Source organism: Callithrix jacchus, chromosome 4, assembly GCF_049354715.1.
Source record: "Callithrix jacchus isolate 240 chromosome 4, calJac240_pri, whole genome shotgun sequence".
NCBI lineage: Eukaryota > Metazoa > Chordata > Mammalia > Primates > Cebidae > Callithrix > Callithrix jacchus.
The window spans coordinates 4,807,135-4,830,533 of record NC_133505.1 but is presented as its reverse complement, the minus strand read 5'-3'; the positions used below and the strand labels follow the sequence as shown (position 1 = coordinate 4,830,533).

At 37.6% G+C, this 23,399-nt stretch overlaps 2 protein-coding genes across 8 annotated transcripts in view; one reads left to right on the top strand and one right to left on the bottom strand.

Moving 5' to 3' along the window:
• Window positions 1-23,399, top strand: part of TRIM38 (tripartite motif containing 38) — a 183,565-nt gene that overhangs the window by 62,385 nt on the left and 97,781 nt on the right. The window lies entirely within an intron of this gene.
• SLC17A3 (solute carrier family 17 member 3) overlaps window positions 45-23,399 on the bottom strand; it is a 43,031-nt gene continuing 19,676 nt past the window's right edge. For both annotated transcript variants that reach the window (XM_035297350.3, XM_008993855.5), the window contains exons 3-13: window positions 18,547-18,758; window positions 17,775-18,008; window positions 17,603-17,690; window positions 11,182-11,268; window positions 6,037-6,155; window positions 5,732-5,893; window positions 5,319-5,448; window positions 5,076-5,223; window positions 4,647-4,737; window positions 319-455; window positions 45-234 (exon numbers count right to left, since the gene is read on the bottom strand). In XM_035297350.3, the coding sequence (XP_035153241.1) occupies window positions 321-455; window positions 4,647-4,737; window positions 5,076-5,223; window positions 5,319-5,448; window positions 5,732-5,893; window positions 6,037-6,155; window positions 11,182-11,268; window positions 17,603-17,690; window positions 17,775-18,008; window positions 18,547-18,758 (1,406 nt within the window). In that variant the 3' untranslated portion in view covers window positions 45-234; window positions 319-320. The remainder of the gene's footprint in view (window positions 235-318; window positions 456-4,646; window positions 4,738-5,075; window positions 5,224-5,318; window positions 5,449-5,731; window positions 5,894-6,036; window positions 6,156-11,181; window positions 11,269-17,602; window positions 17,691-17,774; window positions 18,009-18,546; window positions 18,759-23,399) is intronic.

Genomic DNA, 23,399 nt, shown 5'->3' with positions numbered 1-23,399 from the left:
TTAATCCATTATTTATTCTATGAAGATGACAACTATGTTCTTAGTTATCATTTTATTTGAATTTTTATTTATCTATTTCTCTTAGAAAAAGAAGTTTGAATAAAAGAAGGAACTGATCTCATATTTGAAAAGAGCCACAGGAAACAAAATTCTTTTCACTGGTATTTTCATTGCTGAAGCCTTCTACTTTGTGAAATACTATGCCTAATGACTTTTCCATCCAAGGTGGGATAACTGAGAAAGGAAAATGACATAGAATTAAAAACTTCAAATAGTGCTTCTCTGGCTATAAGCACACATGAAATCATTATGCTTTACCTTCATAAACGAGTCAGTTTCCTCTCTTTAGCCCAGTCTTGGACGTCTGCTTCTCCAAATATGAAGTAGAAGATTACTCCTGCCAGGTTAATGGCAAACAGCAAGAAGAAGACATTCCTCCACCCAAACTCAGGGTCCTGGAGACACAAAACTCCAAGTGTAAATTACTTTTCTATGAAACATTATATTAATAGTTCAGATGGCAGCATTCACTAGTGTGTTTCCATGTAGACATTCATTTCCTGAAAGCGGCTCGGAAGTTAAGTAGGAAGGCTTTCAAAATACATTAAGAATGTTCTTAATAAAGGGCATTTTGGGAATTTTGTGATTAACCTATAGAAATGCATTTGTCACTATTGATCCAAGTGCCGTACATTTTCTCCTTTGCATGAATCTCGACTACATAAGCTATGCTGAGAATACTGTCAAGATTCTTACTACGTTATGCTGCTATTGTGAAAAGATTATGGGCTTTTGAGCTATGCATGTTTAAGTTTGAAGAATTCTGATTGTTCATGCTCATAGTGGAAAGACTTATGCTAACAGATTTTCAGCTTAATTTTTAAGAAATTAAAATAACATTCTATGTTTATAACTGGTATGAGAATCAATAGTTAAATGAGTTGACCGCATATGAAATACCTATGCGTACATCACACACTTAATGTTTACTTTCATTATCCTCTTTTTGGCATGATGATGCAAATGAAAATTTTTTAATGTCTAGTTATTTACCATTTTCTAGAAATTTTGGGTTTTTCAAATCAATTAAAATGTAAAAGGAACTATTTTATCACTATTTGAAATAGATAACGAGAGAAGTACTTGCCTTCAATAAAAAGCAACCATAATGAATGCAATGAAACTAAAACACTGTTATTAAATTCTAGTGAAAAGAAAACAATATTCACAGCAGCCTTATTGATAATAGCCAAAAACTGGAAACAACTCAAATGTTCATAAAAGTACAATAGATAAATTGTGATGTAGCCACAAAATGAGAAACTACATAGCGGTAGAAAAGAATAAACTATTATAACATCCAATGGATGAATCTCAAACACATGATGGGTGAAAGAAGCTAGGGTATGTGCTATATGATTCCGTTTCTGTGAAAGGCAAGAATGGGAAAATCTAATCTATGAAAACAGAAGTCAAGGTAAAAGTTATAACTAGAAGGGGTACTGACTGGAAAGGAGCACAGAAGAACCATCTGGGTGATGTAAATATTCTTTTCTTTTCTTTTTTTTGAGACACAGTTTTGCTCTTGTTGCCCAGGCAATAGCGCAATCTCTGCTTACCACAACCTCTGCCTCCTGGGCTCAAGCAATTCTCTTGCCTCAGCCTCCCGAGTAGCTGGGATTACAGGCATGCGCCACCACGCCTGGCTGTTTTTGTATTTTTAGTAGAGACAGGGTTTCTCCATGTTGGTCAGGCTGGTCTCGAACTCCCAACCTCAGGTGATCCGCCCGCCTTGGCCTCCCAAAGACTACAGGCGTGAGCCACTGCACCCTGCCGGAAATATTCTTTTCTAAAAAAAACTTTTGAGTTCAGAGACACATGTGCATGTGTGTTAAATAGGTAAACTCATGTAATGGGGGTTTGTTGTGCAGATGTTTCATCACGCAGGTACTAAGCCTAGTCCCCAATAGTACTTTTTCTGACCCTTTTCCTTCTCCTACCCTTCACCCTCAAGTAGGATTCAGTGTCTGTTGATCCCCTCCTTGTGTCCATAAATTCTCATCCTTTAGCCTCTACTTATAAGTAAGATCATGTGGTATTTGGATTTCTGTTCCTGTGTTAGTTTGCTAAGGATAATAGCCTCTAGCTCCATCCATTTTCCTGCAAAAGATATGATTTCATTCTGCATAGTATTCCATGGTGTATGTGTTTTCTATTTTCTTTATCCAATCTGTCATTGATGGGTATTTAGGTTGATTCCATGTCTTTTCTATTGTGAATAGTGCTGCAAAGAACATATGTGTTCATGTGTCTTTATGGTAGAATAATTTATATTCTTTGGGGTATATACCCAGTAATGGGATTGCTGGATGGAATGGAAGATCTGTTTTTAGCTCTTTGAGGAATCGCCACACTGCTTTCCACAATGTTCAAACTAATTTATACTCCAGCCAACAGTGTATAAGCATTCCCTTTTCTCTGTAACCTCTCCAGCGTCTGTTATTTTTTGCCTTTCAATAATAGACATTCTGACTGGTGTGAGATTATCTCATTGCAGTTTTGATTTGAATTTCTCTAATGATCAGTAATATTTAGCTTTTTTCATACGTTTGTTGGCTGCATATATGGCTTCTTTTTAAATTTTTTAAATTTAATTTTAATTTTATTGTTTTTTAGTGTTATTATTTCCATAGATTTTTGGGGAACAGGTGGTATTTGGTTACATGAATAATTTCTTTAGTGGTGATTTGTGAGATTTGCGTTCACCCATCACCCAAGCAGTATACACTGAACCCGATTTATAGTCTCTTGTCCCTCACCTTCTTCCCACAACTTCCCCCCAGTCCCCAAAGTCCATTATGTCACTCTTGTGCCTTTGCATCCTCGTAGTTTAGCCCCCACTTATGAGTGAGAACATATGATGTTTGGTTTTCCATTCTTGAGTTACTTCACCTAGAATAAGAGTCTCCAATTCCATCCAGATTGCTGTGAATGCCATTAATTTGTTCCTTTGTGAGTAGTATTCCATATGTATGTGTACACCACAGTTTCTTTATCCACCCCACCCATTGATTGATGGATGTTTGGGTTGGTTACACATTTTTGCATTTGCAGATTGTGCTGCCATAAACATGTGTGTGCCAATAACTTTTTCGTATAATGATTTATTTTCTCTGGGTAGATACCCAGGAGTGGGATGGCTGAATCAAATGGTAGTTCTACTTTTAGTTATTTAAAGAATCTCGGCCGGGCGTGGTGGCTCACGCCTATAATCCCAGCACTTTGGGAGACCAAGGCGGGTGGATCACGAGGTCAAGAGAGCGAGACCATGGTGAAACCCCGTCTCTACTAAAAATACAAAAAATTAGCTGGGCATGATGGTACGCGCCTGTAATCCCAGCTACTCAGGAGGCTGAGGCAGGAGAATTGCCTGAACCCAGGAAGCGGAGATTGCAGTGAGCCGAGATAGCGCCATTGCACTCCAGCCTGGGTAACAACAGTGAAACTCCGTCTCAAAAAAGAAAAAAAAAAAAGAATCTCTACACTGTTTTCCCTGATGGTTGTACTACTTTACATTCCGGCCAGCAGTGTAGAAGTGTTCCCTGTTTAACACATCCATGCCAACATCTATTATTTTTTGATTTTTCGATTATGGTCAACCTTTCAGGAGTAAAGTGGTATTGTATTATGGTTTTGATTAGCATTTCCCTCATCATTAGTGATGTTGAACATTTTTTCATATGTTTGTTGGACATTTAGTTGGGAAAGGAGGTCCTATTCAACAAATGGGGCTGGGATAATTGGCAAGCCACATGTAGGAGAATGAAACTGGATTCTCATCTGTCACCTAATACGAAAATCAACCCAAGGTGGATCAAGGACTTAAATCTAAGACCTGAAACTATAAAAATTCTAGAGAATAACATTGGAAAAACCCTTCTAGACATTGGCTTAGGCAAGGATTTCATGACCAAGAACCCAAAAGCAATGCAATTAAAAACAAAGATAAATAGCTGGGACTTAATTAAACTAAAGAGCTTTCGAACAGCAAAGGGAACAGTCATCAGAGTAAATGACAACCCACAGAGTTGGGGAAGATCTTCACAATCTATACATCTGGCAAAGGACCAACATCCAGAACCTATGATGAACTCAAACAAACTAGCAAGACAAAAATAAACAGTCCCATCAAAAAGTGAGCTAAGGACATGAATAGACAATTCTCAAAAGGAGAACGTTTATGTCTTCTTTTGAAAAGAATCTGTTCATGTTCTTTGCCCACTCTTTAAAAGGTTTGTTTGTTTCTTGTGAATTTAAGTTCCTTAGAGATGCTGGATACAAATTCAAAATATTGCCGAAAACATAGCGGGTTGGCATTTATGCATGTAATCGTTATCCCAAGACACCTATGCAGCTGTGTGCTTTCAGTTTCAAAGACAGCAATCACTGTTTAGTTCTTTGCTTGAGAATGAACCAGGCTTTAGGTCACCAAAGAAATTATTCTGTATTTTCTTTATCAGATCCATCTTCATGACAAAGTTACCCACAGTTTAAATTTATTTTTCAATCTTTGAATACATGCTGTCACCTTTATATATGGATTTAGCAGAGCATTTTTGGAGTCCTTCATGACAAGAAAATTGTACCTGATTAAGAAGAAATCCACCGACAGTGGGTACAATGATAGGTGCCATGCCCGAAAATGATCTTGATGCTCCTATGAGAAAACTGGAATGCCTGTGGGTAACAGGAATGTTCCAATCTAGATCCAGAGATGTTTGACAGTACTTCCTTCAGCCCTGATCCATGTATGAATCTATAACTCAATTATAGTTTATAATTCTATACAATTAGACAATTATAGCAAAAAGGACTTACATTATATATATTCAAAGAGAGATGAAGACAAATCAATAGCCCTCCCTCAACATCTCTATGAAAAATGGCCACAGGTGTATCTTATCTGTGGTCCTTCCCTATGGTTTATTCATTTCCTAAGTTTGGAGATTCTGGAAAGCTGAAAGCTAAATATTTTTAAGAAAATGTGAAACTGACAGTGAAGATCAGAGTCCTACCTTGGAGCAATATCTAAGGCATTGACATAAATCCCTGACTGACACAATGTACTTAATCCACCTGAGAGCGTCAGAAAGGCAGTTGCTGTGATATAGCTGGAACTGAGGTAGGGCAGAGACACAATGAGTACTGAAGAGGGGAGATTTCCTAGGGAATGAAGAACAAACAAATTAAACAGTGAGAAGCCTTGTTTGGCTGTTGTCTACTTTGCGAATTATCTGCCCCTCAGGCTCTGTTCTTACCTAAAATTGTGGCAAGTTTCCTCACAGTGATGAGTCTAAAATTCTTGGTTAGGAGGAAATCTGCCAGATAGCCTCCCACCACACCGATGATGTAGGCGACCATAAAAGGAAGGGCAGATAGGAGTCCGTTCTAAAGAGAAAATATTGAGTAAATTACCATAATAAAGGCAGTGAGACCACAACTTCTACTGATAAATCACTACTAAACATACTGATATTCTGAAATCATACTTTCTTAGAAAAATCAGTAACCTCTTAAATCATACCACCAGAAAAGCTACTGGCATGAGTGTTGAATATTAGATTATTTTTGGTAATAAGAAACACATTTCTGTAGATGGAATGATTTGTGAAGGCAGAGTAATTGGTAAGCCATGCAAACAGGAGAAAGGGAGGGAAGAAAACATACTCACATCTCTGATGTTAACGTGGTACACAGAGCTGATGTAAGTTGGTATGTATATAACCAATGTGCTAATTAACCACTGATGGCTGAAAGAGCATAAACATATGGACCAAATGGGTAGAGATCTGAGCATAGCTTTGATGGGAAGAGGCTGCTTAGAAGACCTGACCTGAAAACGAATTTACTGGTCAGCACGGTAAGATCTGAGAGATACTCACACATACTTAGTCACCCTTAAAAATCCAGATTTAAGGTCACAGGAAAAAATCCAAATACAAGGCCTCAGGAAATTGTTGGCATCTTTATGTGTACCTGTTGTTTCAAGGAGGATATGATGTATTCTTTTTCTGAGGTGCTTATCCATGGGTGGGAAACAGGGTCATCATAAATCACAACAAACCAGGTAAGGCAGCAGACACAGCCAACACCCCCTGCAAACACAGGGTAAATTTGGTAAATGGGCTGTTTTCTGCCTTTTGGGTGGATTTCTTTTATGTTGGGATGTTTTCTGGTATAAGTTCTAGGAAAAGCTCATGCTCATTATATCCCTTTTCCCTTTTTTAAACAACTCACCCATTTTACATTTCCTGTTTATTTGTGTGTGTGTAAATCGCACAGCCTAAAAGTGGCATCACATTTGATATCTCAGTATTTTTAATATTAGCCATTCTGATAAATGTGTGGAGATGTCTTGTGATTTTTATTTGTATTTCTTAAATAACTAAGAATGAGTTATCATTACATCTTTTCATGTGCCTGTTTTCCCTCTATCTCTTTTTGGTGAAGTGTCTTTGCCCAATTTTTAATTTTTTTGCTATTATCAAGCTTTGAGAATTATTTACAAATTCTGACTAAAAGTCCTTATAATATATATGTTTTGCCAGTATTTTCTCTCTGGGATCAACTAGTCTTTTTATTATCCTAACCATGCCTTTTGATGAGGATACATTTTTAACTTCGATGAAATCCCAATTTATCAATTTATTTTATGAATCATTCTTTTGGTGTCGTATTCAGGATATCTTTGCTTAAATAATAAAGATTATCTCCTACTTTTTTCCTAGAAGGATAATAGTTTCAAGTTTTATATTTAGGTCTGGGATTCATTTTGGTTTAGTTCTTATATATGATACAAGGTATTCATTTTTTTTTTCATGTGAATATCCAACTTTTGAAAATCTGTTAAAGCGATTATCCTTTCTCTAGCTATTGAATCTTTCCCAAAGGTCAGTTTGCTTTACTTTATATGAAGTAAACAGAACCATGAGTCTGTGATTCTATTTTGTTCTATTGATCTATTTGCTTATAACCTTACAGTATGTCTTGGCATCAGGTAGTGTTTGTCCTACGACTTTGTAATTTGTTTTCAAAGGGATTTGGCTATTCTAGAATCTTTGTATTTCCATAAAAATTCAGTTTTCCGTACCCAGGCCTCACATACCTTTTGGCAGATTTATCCCTATGTTGCATGTTTTTATTCTATTGAAAATGGTACTGTCCTCTTTAATTGACATTTCTGATTATTTCAGCTTTTGTATGTTCAGAAGACATCTTTATTTTGCAGTTGATTTTGAAACAGTTCTTTTCCACTGTGTCTAGAATTCTAGGTTGACAGATTTTTGTTTGTTTTCTGGCACTATTTTAAAGATACCGTTTCGCTGCCTCTCTCTTGCATTACTTCTGATAGGAATGCTGCGTTCGGCATTACCTTTGTTCCTCTCTCTACAATACATCTTTTAGCTTTGGCTACTTTAAGATTTTCTCTTTATTTCTGGTTTTGACCCATTCGATTAGAATGTAATTTGATGTAGTTTTCTTTATGTTTCTTGTGTTTGAGGTTCATTGACTTTTTTGGATCTATAAATGTATAGTTTTCATCCAATTTGGAAAACTTTTGGTCATTGGTTCTTCAAATATTTTTGAAGAAATGTTGTTCTCCCATCCTACTCCTCTATTTTAGGCACTCCACAACTTACTGATGTTCTCTTATTAATACTATATTTTTCTCTGTGTGGTGTATTTTGGATGATTTCTATTGTTGTTTTTAAGTGCATTGATCTTTAATTGTTTCTAAACTGTCATTAACTCCATTCAGTGCATTTTTCATCTCAGATATTGTACTTTTCATCTCTGTAAGTTTTATTGGATCTTCTTTATATTTACTACGTCTCCATTTAACTTAACATATAGATTTATGCTATAATATGGTTATAGTAACTATTTTAATGCCCTTGTTTGCTAGTTCTAAAATCTCTGTCAGCTCTGGTTGGTTTTGTTGAATTCATTATTCATTATAAGTTGTATTTTTCTCCTTTTCTTCATGTCTGATAATCTATGCTTGGAGCCAAACATTATGAATCATGTTCAGCCGGGTGCCAGACAGTTTTGTATTCCTGTAAATATTTTTAAGTTTTGTTTCAGGACATGATTAAATTATGTAGAAATAGTTTGGCCCTTTTAGGTCTTGCCATCACCATTTGTTAGCAAGATCCATAGCAGTACTCCCTCTAAGGTTAATAATTTTGCACTACTGAAGAACAACATTTATGAGTATTCCATCCAATGACCCATGATTTGTGACTTTTTCAGTCTGTCTTATGAAAACAGGTACTATCTCTGATTCTCTGTGAGTACAGGCACCGTCCTCAGTCTTCACCAGTGATTTCCCTTACCTAGCCTCCAACAGTTTCTTCACACACGTAACCTGATCAGTACTCTGCTGAGGACTGCAGATAAGCTGGGTTTTCTCTGCACGCGGCTGTCCCCTCATACGTACTCTCCTTTGAACTCTACCTGTCTTATTCTTTCCAGACTCTTAGGTCTGTCTCTCCAGCTCCAGAGTTTGTGCTGGGCTTTGCCTAAGTGCCCTCTTCTGTGCCATGCCGTAGAGCTCAGTTCTCACCGATCATCGTTTTTCATCGTCTAATATCCAGTGTCTTGACCACCATTGTTTCCAGAAAACAAAAAAAGTCTGTTTTTGTTTTATTTCCAATTCCTTCATTCCAGAAGGTTTACCTAGAGTTTCCTGTTAGGCAAATGTGGACATTCAATACACTTTTATGCTCGCTGCAGGCCTCATGAAGTCCCTGAATTACATTGAATTTTGAATGCTGACCATGCCTTATATTCTGAATATACATTCTTCTAATCATGATACATTTTGTTTTTAAAATATTGATGGGTTCAATTTGCTAATATTTTTTAGGATATTTTTGTTTAGGTTCATGAGAGATATTGGTCTGTAGTTTTCCTTTTTTGTAATATCTCTGTTTGGTTTTGCTATCAAGATAATTCTAACCTTATAACAGGAGCCATGAAGTATTTTCTTTTTTTCTATTTTCAGAAATAACTTGTGTAAAATTGGTATCGTTTCTTACTTATCTGTTTGGTAAAATTTTCCTGTGAAACCATGTGGGTCTCAGGGTTTTTCTCATTGGAAAACTTTAAGCTAAAAAAAGCAGTTTCTTAACATATGGAATATTCAGGTTATCTCTTCCCTCTTGAGTGAACTTTGTTACGTGGTGTCTTTCAATGAGTTTGTTCATTTTATCTAAATGTTCAAATTTATAGGTATAGAGCATACTGTATTATTCCTCTATTATTTTTAGTGTTTTTAGGACCTGCACTGAAGTCCTCTTTTTCATTTTTGATATTGGTTATTTGTATTTCCTTTGTCTCTCTCTGTTTCTTTCTCTTTCTTTCCCTCCACCATCTGGCTAATTTGTCAATGCTGTTGATCTTTTCAAATAACCAATTTTACGTTGAACAAAATCTCTTTTTTGTTAAAATCCATTCATTTCTGCATGCATTTTTGTTATTTTCTTCCTTCTGCTTGATTTAGCTTTAATTAGATATTTTTTCTAGTTATTTTAAGGTATAAACATATCATTAATTTGAGAACTGTCTTTTCTAATATAAGCATTTAATGTTAAACATTTCTCATTAAGCACTATTTTAGTTGCATCCCACAAAATTTGATATATCGATTTTTTATTTTCATTCAATTCAATTAAAAATTTTCTCTTTTGTCTTTTTCTTTAACTCATTGGAAGTATGTTGCTAAATTTTTAAATATTTGGGGCATTTTCAGGGACTTTTCTGTTAATGATTTCTAGTTTAATTTTATTATGTTCAAAGAACACATGTTCTGTAATTTTTAATCATTTGTAGGCCATAAATTGTCTATCCTGGTGAATGTTTGAAGCACACTTGAAAAGAGTAAGTACTTTACTGTTGCTGAATAAAATGCACTTCATCTGTGTTTTTATTCTATTGATTATTGAGAGAAGAATATTAAGGCCTCCATCTTTAATTGTAGATTTGTCGATTTCTCCTTACTCTTCTTTCAGTTTTTGCTTCACGTATTTTGAAACTCTGTCATTAGGGGCATAGCATTTCAGATTGTTATGTGTTTTTGTGAATTGGTAATATTCCTTTTCTGAAGCCATTCTTGTCTGATATTGATATATCCACCCAGTTTTCTCTTGATTAATGTTTCTATGGCACATCTTTGTTCCCTGGACTCTGTACAGTCCCAAGAATCAGCAGGACTCTATCTCTGCCCTCAAAGAGCTCACTGTCCAGAAGGGGATATACATGTATCAGCAAATAAATGCAAACTGCTAAGAGGTTTGAGAGTAGAATGTAAAAGCTACTGAAGTGGAAGCTATGGAGGGAGCAGTTGTTTCTTGATTTCTTCTCTTTTCTTTTCTTTTTTGAGAAGGAATTTTACTCTTGTCACCTAGGCTGGAGTGCAGTGGCTCCATCTAGGCTCACTGCAACCTCCACCTCCCGGGTTCCAGAGATTCTCCTGCCTCAGTCTCCTGATAGCTGGGATTACAGGCGGATGCTACCATGTCCAGCTATTTTTTTAAAATTTTTTTTAGTAGAGACAGGTTTTACCATATTGGCCAGACTGGTCTGGAACTCCCTCCCTGGCTTCCCAAAGTGCTGGGATTACAGCCACTGTGCTGGGCCCATTTTTTGATTTCTAATAACTAAATGGAAGGCTCTGGGACAGATGCTGAGGTTGGCAAAATTCATGGTGTTTCATGTTTTCTCCTGTCTAAGAAACTTGAGCCTTACTCAGGATGCCTTGCTGCTGTACTTAACCTGAGACAAAACCCACAGCAGCACCTGTCTCTCTGGATTTTTTTTCTTCTATGTCTTAAACGCTGACTCTCAAGCCTGTCCCCTACTGCCTGCAATGGCAGCAGAGTATGCCTGATTACATTGTGATAATAACACATTATGGTGGGTTACTAGCACTTTATCATAGGCAGAAGAACTTCCAAATTTTTTGATGGCATTGGCTAATTATTTCCTTATATTAAGATATTGTGTTTTTCTAGTATTTATTTGTCTTGACTTACTTCCTTTGGAAAACTATACACAAATACTTACTGAGGAGAATCTTTCTGAATATGAAAATCTGGGAACTGGGAGACAGTAGCTTACCAAAGACATAGAAGACAAAAGGCCACCCAAGGGTATCAATAATGAAGCCACTTATGAGGATGGCAGTAAAGCATCCCAGTAACATTCCTGCAAAGAGACAGAAAGTAAGCTGTGGGACTCTAGACTTCCACCTGACGAGTACATCCAGATAGATAGATGACATATTACAGAGCAGTGACTCTAAACCACAAGGAGATGAGCATGTTAGAATGCACAAACTTCAAATTTATGATTTAAGAACATTTTTCTGGCAGTTCCCTATAACATAGCAGATGACTGTCATACTTCCTTTCATGTTCTTTTAATTACACAAGTCCTGTAAGCTTACTGTCAAAGTAAACTACTCCGAAGATCTGAAGTTCCTCTCAAGTGCCTTCCCAACTATTCTCACTATTCTCTCTAAAATTAACCATTAGTAACAATGTATTATATGATATATAATCGCATACATTTTTTTCTGCACACATAAATAATATATATCTATACATAGTCATCCCCTTGGTAAATGTATTTATGTAATATGTAGACAGAAAGCTAGATTTTTCTATAAATGTGGTAATAACTGTTATATTTTTATAGCTTTTTAGAATGTTCTAATATGGTAGGGTATGTTCCCTTTTTTATCACTTTTTCAAACATTTCTAGGTGATTTTTTTTTTTATTTTCCAGATGAACATTAATATTAACCCATCAAATTCTATATATGTGTATAGGAGTTATCATTTTTAAATACACAGGATCATAATGTTTCTATTGTTTTGTGACTCCATTTTTTATTCAGCAATTGGTCTTATAGGCTTTTTTATGTCATTGTAGATTCTACCTAATTATTCTGAACATGACATAATTTATTTCTTTCTCTGCAATAGAATATCAGAAGTGGACTTGCTAGGTCAAAGTCTAAGATCAAAGGCTATGTGCGTTTAAATTTTGGTAAATACTGACAAAGTACCTTACTAGAAGTTGTACCAAATTAAATTGCCAAAATATATATAGGTACACACACACACACACACACACACACACACACACACACACACAATTTTCTCATCTCCTTGACAGCATTTAATATCCTCAAAGGTTTTCTTGTTGTTGTTGTTTCTTGTTCTTTTGTTGTTTGAGATAGAGTCTTGCTCTGTCACTCAGTCTGGAGATTTATTATAATAGTGTGATCACAGTTTACTGTAATCTCAAACTCCCGGGCTCAAGCAATCTTTCCACCTCAACCTCCCAAGTAACAGAATGACAGGTACATGCCACCACATTGGCTAACTTAAATTCTTTATAGAGATGGGAATCTTGTTATGTTGCCCATGCTGGCCTCAAACTCTTGGCCTTAAGTGATCTTCCGTCTTGCCCTCCCAAAGCACTGGATTACAAGTGTGAGCCACCATGCCCAGCCCCTTGAAGTTTTTAAAAATTGCCTTTCCAGCCAGGCACAGTGGCTCACACCTGTAATCCCAGCACTTTGGGAGGCCAAAGCGGGTGGATTACAAGGTCAGGAGTTCAGGACCAGCTTGGCCAATATGATGAAACCCCATCTCTATGAAAAATACAAAAAATTAGCTGGGTGTAGTGGCGGGTGCGTGTAATCCCAGCTACTCAGGAGGCTGAGGCAGGAGAATCACTTGAACCTAGGAGGCAGAGGTTGCAGTAAGCCGAGATAATGCCACTGCACTTCAGCCCAGGCAACAGAGTGAGACTCTATCTCAAAAAAGAAAAAAGAATGCCTTTCCAATATTAATGAAAAAGAGAGCTGGGAGTGGTGATGCCTGTAATCCTAGTGCTTTGGGAGGCTGAGGTAGGAAGATCAGTTGAGGCCCGGAGTTCAAGTCCAGCCTGGGCAAAGAGTTCAAGTCCAACCTTGTCTCTACAAAAAGTAAAAAATTATCCAGGCATGGTGGTCCCGGACTGGAGTTTCAGCTACTCAGGAATCTGAAGCAGGAGAATCACTAGAGCCTAGGAGTTCAAGGCTGCAGTGGGCTGAGATCGTGCCACTGTACTCCAGGCTGGGCTGCAAAGAGAGACTTATCTCAAAAAAAGTAGAATAAATAATAGAGAGCATTGCATTTTAATTTCCTTTTTCATAGTAAAGTTGCACATTTTTTCCTATCTTTAGCTATCATTTTTATTTCTTCTATGAACTATCTGTTCATAATCTTTTTGTCTTTGTTTATTTTGCTTGTTTAATTTTGTCTGAATTTACACAATCTCTGTGTATTGTGAATGATCCTCTGTCTGGTGTGCTGGCTGCAATTATCCTCCCATCTTTCACTTTTTAAATGTTGTGTTTTATAATTCAGCTGTAAGTTCATATGGAACCAGATCTATAATTCTACTCTATAATGACCTCAACATTTACTCTTTTGTTTAGACCTTTTCCCACCCAACAATGTAAAAAAAAAAAAAAAAAAAAACACGTATTTACTTGTGCTGCCTCATTTAAGCACTAGTAGTCAGATTTATAATTGAGTAAATAGAAAAATTAAATAACTTGCCAAAGGTCACATTATTAATAACAGGGGAAGGTGGTGTTGGAAAGGAGATGGCCGGACCCCAGGCCACAGATACCTGGAGAGGGAAAACAGCATCTTTTTCTACCACTAAGTCCACCAAATTTGATCTTTTCCCTGAACTCTCTACCTGTGTTTTGATTATAGTGGGGGACAGTTTCCTGCACTGCGTCTATCCAAAACCAGGTCCCTTCTTGTCCTCTGGACTCTGTCTTCTCCACTCTACCCCAGGCTTGGACTCCTAAGGGTACACATTCTCTCTCTGCATCCTCACTTCTCTCCTCAGCTCGTGAATCTTTCCCATCCACATGCAAATATAGCTTCCTGTGACCCATGCCAAAAACCAACAAACATTTTTCTACCTCTTCAGAACCCCTTCCGCGTACTAATTCATTTCTCTGCTTCTCTTCAAGGCAAAACTTCTCAAAAGGCAGTGCTAACTGCCTCCATTCTCTTTCTTCTTGTTATTTCCTTGGCATCTGTCACACACACCTTCCTTGTTTTCCCATTGCTTCATGGGAAGCTTCTCAGAACCTTTGCTGGCCTGTCATTCTCTTCTATCTGAGGCCTGAATACTGGAAGGCCTCATGGCTATTCCCTTGGGTTTCTTCTCTCCTCCATCTATGTTCTTTCTCTACGTGGTCTTGTCTAGAACAAGGACTTTAAATACTATTTCTGTTGAAATACTGAGGAATTTTCAGTATGTCCTGTTTTTTCTCATATTGCTACCAAATTCTAAACTATAAAGCAATCTCCATTCAGATGCCTAATAAGTTCATGGCTAATACTGGATTTACACTGGCTCAAATGCTTAAATACACACATACAAATACATGTACATGCATTCACATCTATTATAAGTTGATATCACATGTATCAACCTGTGTGTGAGTGCTGCATCATATATATGTTCATATCTAAAGTATATTTGTTTTGTTTTTATGTTTTGGGCTTTATTAAAGTTATATCATCCTGGATGTCCTTTTCTTTTCTTTTTTTTTTCCTTTGAGACAGAGTCTTGCTCTGTCACCCAAACTGGAGTGCAGTGGTATGATCTTGGCTCACTGCAACCTCCTCCTCCCAGGTTCAAGTGATTCTCCTGCCTCAGCCTCCTGAGTAGCTGGATTACAGGCACGTGCCATGACACTCGGCTAATTTTTGTATTTTTAGTACAGATGGGCTTCCACAATGTTGGTCAGGCTGGTCTTGATCTCCTGACCTCGTGCTCCGCCTACCTTGACCTCCCAAAGTGCTGGGATTACAGGCGTGAGCTACCATGCCCAGCCTGGATGTCCTTTTCTAAGACATTGTAATGTTTTTGCTGTAGTATATGAGAATATTCATTTCTACCATAGAAAATAAATAAATTCACTTTATAATACATTAATCAAATACCGTAAGATGTGTTGGGTTTGGATTAAAACAAAGTTGTGAGATATTGATAAGCTGTGTGAATTAAAGATAAGTAATTTACTAATAATATCATGTTTGCCTTTAAACATAGATATAAAAGGATACAAAGACTAAGAGACAGACAATATTAGTCAGGTAATGACTTTAAACATGAGTCTCTGCACACTCATGAAGGTTTAGAGGCACTCAGTCAGGGCAGCGCTGAAGTTCATAGAATTCCAACGTGGCGGACTCTTTTTCAACTCTGTGTTCAGTGACTTGACTTAATCTTGAAATCAGCCACGGTGGTAGTGTTTAGAGCACAGAAATTGATAAATACTTTAAATGAGCTTATTTTCCCCCCTAAAAAGCCTGTTTAACAGCATATCAACTGCTGACTCAATATTTGTCTGGGCCTAATTCGGCACCCACTGGAAATACCCATTCTGTCCCCATGTGCTCAAGAAACACAAAGCAATGGCATTTAGCAAGTTCTTTAGGGAATGGAGCGCTGGCCAGCAGTACCCATTCTTGTGTCTTTCCCATACAGCAAGTGCATGTCATTGGCCCAGATGCCTTCCCTGTGGGCACTCCTGTTTGAACCTTAATTCTGGTTCTCAGAACCACACCATCAGTGGTAAGGATGGTACAGCAGAAAGACAGAGAAAGAATGTTTGAACACTTGAACATTCTGTATACTTCATTCGGGTCGTGGGATCCTTCTACCTACATATACTCTACCTTACATGGGTTAACTTACCCCGTTTCCACTCCTCCCCCTTACTTTTTACTCTGTGTTTTAAACTGATGTAACTGTGCAATTACAGCACCTAATTTGGTCTGTGACCCTATCGTTCCATGACCTCAGGGATAGCTTGTCTGGTAGCATACCTAGGCTACCAAGGTATGAAAGCATTTTCCTCCATGATAGACATGCTTTATTCATATAACATTTGTGTTTCTAAGATTAATCTATGTCATTTCATGCAGCTACAGTTTCTTCATTTTCACTGCTGTATGATATTATATCGTTTTTAGATCAAAGGTGTTTGGATTAATTTTTCCCATCACCTATTAAACCTGCTTCAGTTATTAAATACCAGTTCTGTTTGGTCTGCTCAGTCCCTTAGGTTATTGAGCGCCGTAACCGGCTGCAAAGTTTCCTATCTATAATAGGTGTAGCTTTTTAGGCTCCCTTAGAAGAAGATACAGTACACTGTGCCCTAGAGGCTGACAGTACTTGAGCCCTTCCACTAAAGGTAGGGGCCTTCTGGGGTAGTCCTACTCCAACCTTATGAGCTGAGCAATCCCATCCACCAGTACAACCTGCAGAGGAGCCCCAGCATCATCAAAAATGGCAATTTCTAAGCAGGCAGGTTCAGCTCACTCCACCTGCTGATGGGATTCTCCAGTAGCTTTTTGTTGGGTGCCTTCAGACAGCCAAGGGGTCAGTGCTCTCTAAACCAGGTTTGGAGGCCAGAAAGGATTACCTGCCTGGAGCCTCTGAAATAGTCCATCAACACCAAAGATGAGAAAACTTCTGGAACTTGCACCCTTGTAGGCTACTGAGATTCCTCTAGATGTTGTCATTTGACCAATTCTGGTTGTTCAGTCTCTCCATACTCAGAAGTGAGAGGAAAGGGGGTTGCCACTTTCTATAAGGTCACTGTCTTTTGTCCAAGTCTTTTACCTTTTCTTTCATACTTTCCATCTCCTGGTTTTTTTGTGCTGTATTCTGAGGTAATCCCTCAGTGTCACAGACAACATGAACTTTCTCAGTCCAAATTGCAAATGGCAAAGACTAATCCTTCAGAGTTGTGAAGGCTTCAGAGTGTGCTGTCAGTCACGGTGTGGGTGTGGCTTGTTTTCTGCACTTGAATGGTCCCTGCTTTCTTGGTCTCATTACTTGGAGAGTTACCCTTTTATTCCTCGTCCAGCACCCACTTTAGCAATCTCCTGTTTCTTAACCTTACACCATCCATTTTCCACACTTCTCCAGTATAACTTAGGCTTTTTCATCCAGAATATTCATCCAGAGCACGCTGTCCAGGCAGATCATTATCAGAAAGAAGTTCTCAGGACAATTGAGAGCAAATCCAAAGAAGATTAAGTTGAATCTTTACCTTCCATTGTATAATAGTATAAACTCCCATAAGTCAGGAATTAACATGTGAAGATAAAATGATACAAGCTGAAGAAAAAAACATGGATGGAGTTTTTTTTTTAATAACCTTTTCGTTTGTAACTCAAAATCCAGATGCCATAAAAATGATCAATTTGACCACATAAAAATATTTTCTAAATGTTCCAAGTCATGGACTAGGCAAAGTCATGCCACAAATGACAACCTAGGGAAAATAACTGAAAGTCATGTTACAGGCAAAGGACTAGTCTTTTTAACTTAAAAATACTTCATTGACATTGAGCAGGTGAAGAATCATGCAATGAAAAGCTGTGAAGGACCCAGTGGGAGAATGTTTGATTGTAGTGTACCCATTTGGATTACATGTCCTTACCTGACAAGGCGATGCTGCAGAGTCTGTTTTGTTCATGTGGAAGGCCCCATTTTACCCAAATTGCAAACTGTCCCCCAAGTATTGAGCCCTGAAATTAAAATGATTAGAGTTCTTAATGTGTGGTGCCATGTAGAAATTCATATCCAGCTCAGATTTATAAAATAGTGGGTACCTGGCTTAGGCCTTGGGCTATTCGAGTTACAATGAGGAAAGCTATTCCAAAGTCAGCTGCTGGAGGGATGCACAGAGTGAGAAATGAATTTGCAAACAAGGAAACACCAACCACTCGCTTTGTTCCTACTCTTCCAGCCAGGTATCCACTGGGAGCCATTGTCAGTATGGCACCATAGCTGACAGCACCAAAGATGATGCCTTGGATTTGAGGACTCCAGTCATACACAGGAGCCTTAGAGAAACAGAGAATGTTGTTATAAACCTTATACAGAAAGATTTTTACATACCCTAAGAAACTTCTTTACACCTTTTACTTGCTTTCAAATCACTATTTTCTCCATTACGGGTATTTTTTGTTTGTTTGTTTGGGTTTTTTGTTGTTGTTTTTTTGAGACAGAGCTTCACTCTTGTTGCCAAGGCTGGAGTGCAATGGCACAATCCTGGTTCACTGCAACCTCTGCCTCCCAGGTTCAAGCAATTCTCCTGCCTCAGCCTCCAGAATAGCTGGGATTATAGGTTCCCGCTACTACACCTGGATAATTTTTTTTTGTATTTTTGGTAGTGACTGGGTTTCACCATGTTGGCCAGGCTGGTCTTGAACCCCTGACCTCAGGTGATCCACCTGCCTCGGCTTCCCAAAGTGCTGGGATTACAGGCATGAGCCATCACGCCTGGCATCTATTAAAGTTTTTAAAAACATACTCTAGAAAAATAAATATCCAAACAAACAGCAAAAAGAAAAGCACAGATTTATATCTTGTGTTGCTTACCTTTGCAGGAAGACTCTTTGGGGCTTTATTTAGGTCACCAAATGAGTCAACAGGCAGCCCCTCAGGGGAGCCATTGAGCTGGGATTGAGGGCTTGTGCTGTTGACCATGGCTACAATGGTGATGCTCATAATGACATTTTGGGCCGTCATTATAAAGTTGCAGAAATGTAAGATGAGGGCTATTCCAAGGCGAGTAGAACATACAATAGGAACTGGAAATATTATGACATCATATTAGTACTTTTTAAAATTGAGCTAACAATGGTTTTTCACAAGATACAGTTTTAAAAGTACCTGATCATCTAATGATTGAAATCAGTACTTAAATGACACTTCTTTTGGCTTTAGGAAAGGAAGATACAAAAGAAGGAGATCATTGAGTTGAGTCAAAGGATGTTTTATACCATAGCTTTGTAAAACCCGACTTGGTCTCGGCCATTCTGTTCATCCCAGAATTTTGTCTCTCTCATTCCTAGGTGATTATGTTCTACAGTTGATGAAATTACTCACAAGTAAATACATATACATATGTGTGTGTACATATATTTAACACACATATATAAAAAGAAAATATACACATATACATATGTGCACATATTTTTAATTGCTACATATAATTTATATTACATGAAATTTGTATGTATAATTATATATAAATATATAGCATTTATATATGACATGTCTATTCATAACACACTGTATTATGTATAATATGTATAAATTTCATATATGTAAATATAATGTAATTTACACTTTGAAGAGAGTTGTCCATTGGTATAGATGTATTCCATTCATATCTTCAAGCATTGAAGATACACTTTCATTTAAATTTTGAGATTAAACTCTTAGGAAGATCCACTCATTAGAGAAATTGACACCCACAGACTATGAAAAAATAAAGTGAAAAGTGGTAGAAAAAGAAATGAGCAAGCATTCAAATAATCTGTATTTGTACATCCAGGGGAGATGGCAATTTAAGTGCAGAAATCTCATTCTCCCTCTTCCAGATCCTGGCTAAACTGTCCAAAAAATGTAAAACATAGAGCAATCTGCATTTGTGGTTGAAATTAAAGAACTCTTTAGAAGTTAAAATCTGGGAAAAAATCAGTTAGATGAGATTGAATGGTAAAAGTTTAAAGGTGTGGTTTCTACTCAGCTTCTTAAAAAGTCTTGAGCCTTATACTAAGTGAGTAAGAAGCACAAAATATGCAACACAAACACTAAATCAAATAATGTATTAGACGGTGATAAATGCTGTAGAGAAAATAAAGCAAGCAAGGGGGAAGTCATAATGACATTCCAGAGAGGTGGTCATGCAGCCATCTGGAGAGAGAACATACGCAGTAGAGGGAACAGCCCTGAGGCTGGTTGGAGAGTGCCTGGTATGTTCAAAGAATCAACGAGGCGGCTATGATAGAATGGCGTAAGCCAGGAGTACAAGAAAAGATGTCAGGAAAGCTAGATCACGGGGACTGAATTGTTCAAGACACATGGGCCATTGCAGGTATTTTGGCTTTTAGGTTGAGTGGGGCTGGGGCCACTGGAGGGTTGTCAGCAGGAGTGAGACCTGATATGACTTACATTTTGAAAGGATCTCGTTGGCTGCAGAAATAAGAACAAAACAATAGGGAGGAAGTGCAGGTAGGAAGCTATTGCAGTCATTCAGAAGAGAAGTGAAGCTGTCTAGGATACTTAAAGCCATAAAAATTGGGAAATGAAAATAAATAGAGAGGAGAACCAAAGACTAACTCGGGCTGTCAAATCCGCACAATAACACTATGAGGCAGCTCTTACAACTATTTTACAGATGAAGAAACACAGGCACAGAGACCAGCTCACAACGTAGCTCAGGTGTCTATGCTTTTAACCACTGTACCACATATATATGGTGGCTTCTGTTTTGTCCAAGACGATTCCATGAGAATACTTATGTTATTAATACAACCCAAGTGCACTCAGCTGTAGGGTTTATGTGGCTCTGTGATGTGGGATAAAGAGGTTCCTTGAGATTAACAAAGGAGGATTCCTCTTATGGCTGTGCTGTCTTCTGTTGACGAAGTACACATCTTTGTAGTGAATAAACTCAAATATAATATCTTTGTAAGTTTTTTTTTTTTTTAAATCTGATTTAGCACTGGTGGTGACTTCCTCTGTCAATCAAATTGACTAATAATTTGTGAGTTCTTGTGGCCTCTGATTTTCCCAAGTTCCTTTGGAATCCTGGGTTCCAAAGGCTACCATAAAGGGTATCAGCAAACCAACAGACTAATGGCTTACAAATGAGGAGGTTGAATACTTGACTCATGAAAGTGCTGAAAGATTAACTAGAGAGTGTATTTTTAAGTCTTAGCCTGGTGCTTGCCAGATATTAAGTGTTTCCTGCAGGCGACTATTTGTGTCCTCAAAAGTTACTTGTGTCCTGTGTTCATTCAGAATGAACTGTACCAGTTATGCCTACTCTCATAGATTGGTGCCAGTGGTGTGCTGTCTGTTAAATTTTTTGTGGTCACCCCTACCTAGCTGTACAAGAATGCATGTGAGAAAGTGTAAATTAAGAAGCACCTGACTGTATTCTATTTAACTACTAGAAGAGGGCACTGACACCATGAAATCATAGATTTTTGAACCTGAGAGGTTATATTAATGAATTCACTACTACTGTACTCAGAATCCAGGAAGCTTGTTTCTTAACTTGATGTGCCAGACAGACCTTAACGTGGCCCCAGTGATTACTACCTCATGGTATTCTCACCTTTATGTAATTCCCTTCGCTTGTATGGGGCTAGGACATTTCACTTGCTTGTATCCAATAGAATATGGCAAAGGTGACAAGATGTCACTCCCATGATTACATGATGTTATGTAAGACTCCATCTTAGCAGACTAAAGATAAACACTCTTCATATGGGCTTAATGAAGTAAGCAGAAAGTTGGAGAGGTTTACGTAATAAGGAACCATGAACATCCTCTAGGACCTGAGAATGGCCTTCAGTCAACAGCCAGAGCCCTCAGTCAAGTAGCTATCAGAAACGAATTTTTCCAACAACCTGAATAAGCCTGAAAGTAGGCTCTACCCTTCAGATAAGAACGCAACTTGAGGCAGGGCGCCATGGCTCACGCCTATAATCCTAGCACTTTGGGAAGTCGAGGCAGTGGATTGCCTCAGGTCAGGAGTTTGAGACCAGCCTGTCCAACACAGTGAAACCCCGTCTCTACTAAAAACACAAAAAAATTAGCTGGGCGTGGTGGTGCATGCCTGTAATCCCAACTACTAGGGAGGCTAAGGCAGGAAAATCGCTTGAACCCAGGAGGCAGAGGTTGCAGTGAGCTGAGACCCACTCCAGCATTCCAGCCTAGGCAATAAGAGCAGACTCCATCTCAAAAATAAATAAATAAAAAATAATAAAAGAATGCAACTTGATCAACCACCCAATTGTAGTCTTGTGAGACCCAGAGAAGTAGAACCAGTTAAGCCAAGCTGTGCCTGGAGCTCTGAGCCACAGAAACTGTAAGATGATAAATGTGTGTTGTTTCAGGTTACTATGTTTATGGTAATATGCATGCAGAAATAGAAAATGAATGCACTTGGCAAGAAATAATAAAGGCTAGTTGGATGACTATACAAGAGTTTGGAGGGAAGAAAGTATTGAAAAATACTTGCATTACAAAATTTATCATGAGTGTAAATTAATGTCTTCAAGACATTATTGTATTGAAGAATAAGAATACTCAGAAAAATCTAAGGAACAATGAGAAAACATCCAAAAGAATCATGCAGTGTGTAAAGGATGTTGTGGCAATTAATGGGAGAAAACTAGATGATGTAATTAGTACTGCTGAGATAATTGGTGACATAAATGGAAAATATTATTGGAGCAATATCATGTTTTAAATTAAAATAAAGCATAGATATAATGCAATAATACTGCATTTTGTCAAATTTAAGTCACCATTGATACATCTATTTTTGTTCCACTAAAAATCAATTGATGAATTGATTAACAGATCAAACTGAATAGGTCTGAAACTCTTGAGCTCTACCACCTCAAAACTTCTGCCCAGAGTCTTTCCCGGTTTAGTTGATGGAAATCTCATTCTTCCAAACACTTTGCAATTTTTGATCTGGAATGTATCATTGTCTTCATATTCAAAATGTGTGTAGAATCCAACAACTTCTCACAAGGGCCACGGTTACTTTTCAGCTTAGAGCTGATTCCATGTGGTTCTGGCTACCAGTATCTCCTGCCTGAATTTCTGCAGTAACCTTTAGCTTTGGTTCCTTGCTTCTAATCTATACTCAATACAGCAGTTGGAGTATTCTTATCATACCACAAATAAAATCACCTCCTCTTCTGCTCAAAATCCTCCATGTGATTTTATTTTTGTTTGGATTAAAAACTAAGGTCTCTGTAGTGGCCAAAGGAAATGAAATGTGTAAACTCTTTACCTTGCAATTTGCATTTCTTGGGAATAAACTCTGAAGAAATAATTCCAAATGTGGATTAGTGTTATGTTAAATAGTGTTCACTTATCAACTTATAGATTGTATAATAACTGACATACATAGTTTATATACATCTATTAACCAAGTAACATATATAGTCCATATATAGATATAATAACCGAGTAACAAAACAAAACCTCACAAATTAAATATCCAGCCGCAAGAAGACTTTTCAGCTAAATAATACTTCATCTGTTGGAGATGTTGGAATCTATTGGCTATGTTGGAATATAATATGTATACTTTAAGAATCTGTATTGTTTTCTAAGATTCACAAAGAGATTCACACTTTGTGAATCTTATAAAGCAATGTGGAAAAGTATGTGCTGTTAAGTTAAAAAATATACAA